This window comes from Halyomorpha halys, unplaced genomic scaffold (genome assembly GCF_000696795.3).
Source record: "Halyomorpha halys isolate HHAL.00 unplaced genomic scaffold, Hhal_1.1 Scaffold591.1, whole genome shotgun sequence".
NCBI lineage: Eukaryota > Metazoa > Arthropoda > Insecta > Hemiptera > Pentatomidae > Halyomorpha > Halyomorpha halys.
Window position 1 is genome coordinate 50,800 of NW_027104732.1, and position 4,922 is coordinate 55,721.

General features: G+C 34.9%; 1 protein-coding gene across 2 annotated transcripts in view; it reads left to right on the top strand.

The window, feature by feature from the left end:
* The window catches only part of LOC106684553 (putative ankyrin repeat protein RF_0381), a 19,718-nt gene that overhangs the window by 9,358 nt on the left and 5,438 nt on the right, over positions 1-4,922 (top strand). Inside the window, exon 2 of one of the 2 annotated variants that reach the window (XM_067053699.1) lies at positions 1,055-2,973. The exons of the other annotated variant lie outside the window; for it this stretch is intronic. Within the exon in view, the coding sequence (XP_066909800.1) occupies positions 1,055-2,536 (1,482 nt within the window). The 3' untranslated portion in view covers positions 2,537-2,973. Of the gene's footprint in view, positions 1-1,054; positions 2,974-4,922 lie in introns of those variants that run through there. 2 annotated transcript variants of the gene reach the window in all.

Sequence of the window (4,922 nt, forward strand, 5' to 3'; positions counted from 1 at the left end):
CACTTTAGTTCTTTCAGAAACTCAGGATATTTCTCTAAAACAGGGCTCTAATCTGATACTATAAGACTTTATATAGGTTTTTCTAATCGTACCGGCAGTTCCTAAAATTAGTTTGTTTAATCAAACATATACAATTTCATATTTTAGTAGTACATATTTGTTAATGTTATTATTACTTAACTTTCCAGGGACAATGAAGCTCTTATAATTAAAATTTAGCAAAGATTGGTTCTGTAGTTTTTGTGGTTTGCAGTTGACAAACCTTTTTTTTCCGATCCCTCTAAAACAGAAAACAAAAATGAATTAGTAAATTGCGTTACATATTTGTTACATAAATCAGATTAAATACAACGTTTTTCTACCGTTGGTACTTGAAGGTATACAGTGAGACACTTAGCTGAGGCCATTCTGTGAGAATTCTACTAGAGATATTTGGAGATGAGGGGCCTTCACATAATGTATGGACAAATAAAATAATCAGTAATTAAAGGCGAAAGATAATTAGTAAATAATAATAATAATAATAGTTAGAAGTCGAAAGATAGTAGTGGAGGGGGTGCAAGAAAAGTAAGAAGTTAAGGTAGGGTGAGATTTTTGGGGCCCTTCCGGCCCTGCCACCTCGCAGGAAGGGGAGGGCTAGGGTGATTGAACGGAATAGTGGATTGATGGATTCAGGGAGACTGTCAAAGAACTTGATTTATCTTGTACTTTTTCTAGTTGTTGTTCGTTATGAATTTGCGTCTTGTTACTTCTCTCTAGTGATGTTCCTCTGCATATCTTCTGTAGTATACTGTTCTAGTATTGTTGTAGTGATTTTAGGGCTGTTGGATATAGGAATTGTAGCAGAGGTGCTCCTTGTAGTTGTGATAGTCTTGCCTTATATTGTATATAATTAGTTTGAGAGTTGACCAAGGCAAAAGGGCTGTCCTTATATACAATAGTATGAGAATCAACTAAACAAGTTTTGATTCATGAGGCAAAGTAATAATCTAAATATTTTAGATTAAACTCATATTTCATCATCAATGTAGTGTTCTAATGTAGATGTCATTAGATTTCAGCTGAAGAAAACGGGCAACACCACATACAAAATGGCAGAAGTGATATCTGCACTGTGATGAAGGAATCTTTGGTTACGGCCGCACGGTTAGGCGATATTATGACTGTGAGGGAACTGTTAAACCTCGATGTGGTCAGGGAGTTCATACCGAATCTCGATCCCAAGGATGAGGAGGCCTTGGTCAAGTTGATCAGAGTGAAACTAAATAATATAGAAGCCTTTAGAGAACATGGGTTATTATTCGTACCCTCTGGTAGCTTCCTCGAGAAGAATCCTACTGCAACGGGTTTGTTCAGCATGACCTTGATACCAGAGACAGAAGTCACGATGCACCTGATGATTAACCCGTCAGCAGTACGCAGATGGAACCCTGCATGGGATCCGGAATGCTTATACCCTATACACTTAATATGCTCATTGCCCGACGCACCCACCGAGCCGGTCAAATGTCTTCTCGAGTGTCATAATGCTGACGTCAACCAGGCGACCGTATCTTGCTACACACCCCTTGTCTTTGCCATTGTTAGAGGAAATTTACCCCTGGTGAAGTTTTTAGTTGAAAGAGGGGCTTTGTTGAATCTTTCTCCGCTTATTTATATCACAACAGAAGAACTAGAATCATATTATTCTTATATCAAAGTATTTTCACCCGAAAACGTGACTTTCCCACAGATTTATTACTACTTTACGCCTCTTGAGGCAGCTGGATTAGCGTACCGCGAAGATATCCTCTGTTACCTGTTGAGTAAGGGGGCAAATGATAATCCTAATCGCGGCCTGTGGAACGTGCTTTTCTACCCGGTTGTGTCAGAGCAGCGGAAGATCGTTGAGAGGTTACTAGAGAGTGGTGTGGATATCAATGGAAAAGACTTGCTGGGCACTACGCCTCTCCACAAGGCTGCTCAGAGAGGTTGCATCGACTTGGCATACATTTTGATGAAGAATAGTGCCAATATTAATGCCGTCGACAACTATGGCTGGACTCCCTTGCACGTTGCATGCCTGTTTTCAAAAAAAGCTACCCTGGAGATGATACAACTGCTCCTGGATGGAGGGGCTGACATAAATGCGAGAACTAGATTCGGCTTTACTCCGTTGCACCTCGCCGAGGCAGGTAATGACTTTTCCTTCCTACAATATCTAGTTGAAAACATTGAAATTATGACAAGTGAAACGAAGCATAACTGTCAACCAGAAGTACATTCGACTTTTGAGCATGGAAAGATTATAAACCTACTGGTGGAAAATGGAGCTAGCTGCAACTCCCAGGACGATATCTTGGGATGGACGGCACTACACTGGGCGGCGGCGTCCGGAGATCTCCACACGGCTGAGATTTTGGTATCTAAGGGTGCTCGGGTCAGCATCAAGTCAAGGTACAAGTTTAACGCTTATCAAACCGCTTTGTGTTTTATCAGAGGACCAGTTAGTACCTTCCTAATGACAGCTAGTGATGAACCGGCTAATGCTAATTAGCTGATTTAAAAAAAATATTAGCTTTTCTAGTATTTATAATTCTTTTAAACATATTTTATTTATAAAACTATTTATAGATCATATTAATATATTTTTTTAGAATGTTTGGACTTTTTAAAATAATTTTATTAGTTGTGAATGAACTTGATTGGTATATTTTTAAAAATATTTTAAGTTTGGTTTTATGTAATTATTTATTAGTTATAATCTAAAGAGTTGCATTAGATTTTAAATGATTCTATATGATTTTATTCTGCGATTGTTAAACCATTTCTTTCGATTCTGGACGTAAGTGGACTAGATAGAAAATTTTAAGAATGCAAATATTATTGCATACAGAATATTGACTATTTGGAACACCTCTAACTCTAGATTTATGAATATTTTTAATGTTTGTAATGAATTGAGGTAGGCTTTTTTAATAATAATATAATGTATTCGGTAAGTACTCATATTTTTTTGTATTTCAAATCATTTTTGAATTCTTATATACTCTTTGTAAGATGGTTTGGGTTGCAATAAAAAAATAACAAATAATTTATAACTATTTAAGGTCCGACGTTTCAGATAATAATATCCTTATTAATATTTTTATTTATATTTGTTCTTTCACGACGTTTATTTAATCTCTACTTTCTTCTTCATTTGTTTTGTTTTATATACGTCTTCTGTACTTTTTAACTGTATATTTTACGTATTTTTTAAATTTTTATTCTTACCATTGTTACGTAATTTTTTATTCTTATCATTGTTTAGTTTATATTAATACTATTTTATTGCTTCCTTCCTTTTATTTAGATTTAATTTTCTTATCACTTAATTTTTACATAGTATTTAACCTAGCTTAATTGAGCTTATTGTTGAAATGTTCTTAGATATTTTTTTTGTATCTTTTTATCCCTGATGAAGGCCTGCGAAGTGGGGCCGAAACGTCGAACATTAAATAGTTATAAACTATTTGTTCTTTTATGATTCAACCCTGACCATCTTCTTATATTTAAGTTTTGCGGTCAACTATACATATATATATATATATACAACTCTTTGTAATGTTTTAATTATTATCAATATTTATGTACCATCAAATTTTTAACTGATTTTAACCAACCAATCTTTTCAGCTAGTCTTATTTAGCTTGTATGTTTTTAAATACTAAATTTTAGTACATTTTTAAAATTGATTTTTTGTGTAAATTGTGGGATTAAAAACCGTTTATCAAGCATAATTTTTGTTCTATATTTATACCTAGCTACCTTTGCTGAACATATTTGTTATTTATATTTTAATTTGGTTCAGAAGTATATGGATCATTCCGCTGCTGTATAATAATACCTGTTGTGTCTGGGAAACCAGGATAATTACTGAAGGCAATTATCCAAATATATTTATATTAATTCTAATTATTTCAGTTCTTAAAACTATTATTATTAGATTGCCTTCCCAAAGGCCTACCGTGTTTACCAGTTTACCAATTATACATCTCTGTATTTATAAAATATTGTTACCATGCAAATATTAGGAAGTGGTACTGGAAAATTTGATCCTCAAAACTACACAACTGAATACAGTATTTATTTAAATTTAGTATACCTATGAATAATATAATATAATATAATAAAATGATCCTGATTGGCAGTTTGCCTTAAAATATATTTACATCATCTTTAAAAACCTGTAGCTGGGTGATTGAAAATGGTGCAGTTGATGATGTGGCTGACTGTCATATCTTATGGTAGTCTACTTGATGTATTTTCCTTTGACCTTGTAGCTCATGTCCTCATGTGCAAGATCTTACTAGCCCAATCTCCGACGTGCCATCTTTCCCACTTAAAACCGAGCTCCCAGTTACTCCACCTTGCCTTTTCAGACCGACTCTTCCCTACTTGTTTGTCAAGGGATATCACCTTTTGGTCTTCCTCATTGGCTCCTCGAAGCTGTATCTCCAAAATATAAGTCATAAACAGAGCTCGATAAGAGCTTGGAATAAACTATAATTGACATCTTGGAAAAAGGTAATTGACCGTATGAAGTAGATTGGAAAAAGATAGTCCGGGTGGCAGTCAATAAAGGTATCAAAATAGTAACAAAAAACAATTTATTGTTAATCAAAGTTTCGTCCCACTTTGCAAGGATTCGTCAGAGCTGGAGAAGAAAGTGGTAAGTAAGATGGTTGCGTTGACAAACTAGAAGAACGTTGAGAGGGCTGAAGTTCTGGTGACCTAGTGATGAGGGTTGTTGAGCAGATCGGCGATTCAGGCCCTGCGGCGGAGAGTAATGTGTTTGTATAGATTGTAGAGAGATGCCATAATTTATTTCCCTGTACGGAGCAAACTATTCATAATAAACTATAGCATCCCTTGTGAAGGATGTTTCTATCAATTTACTA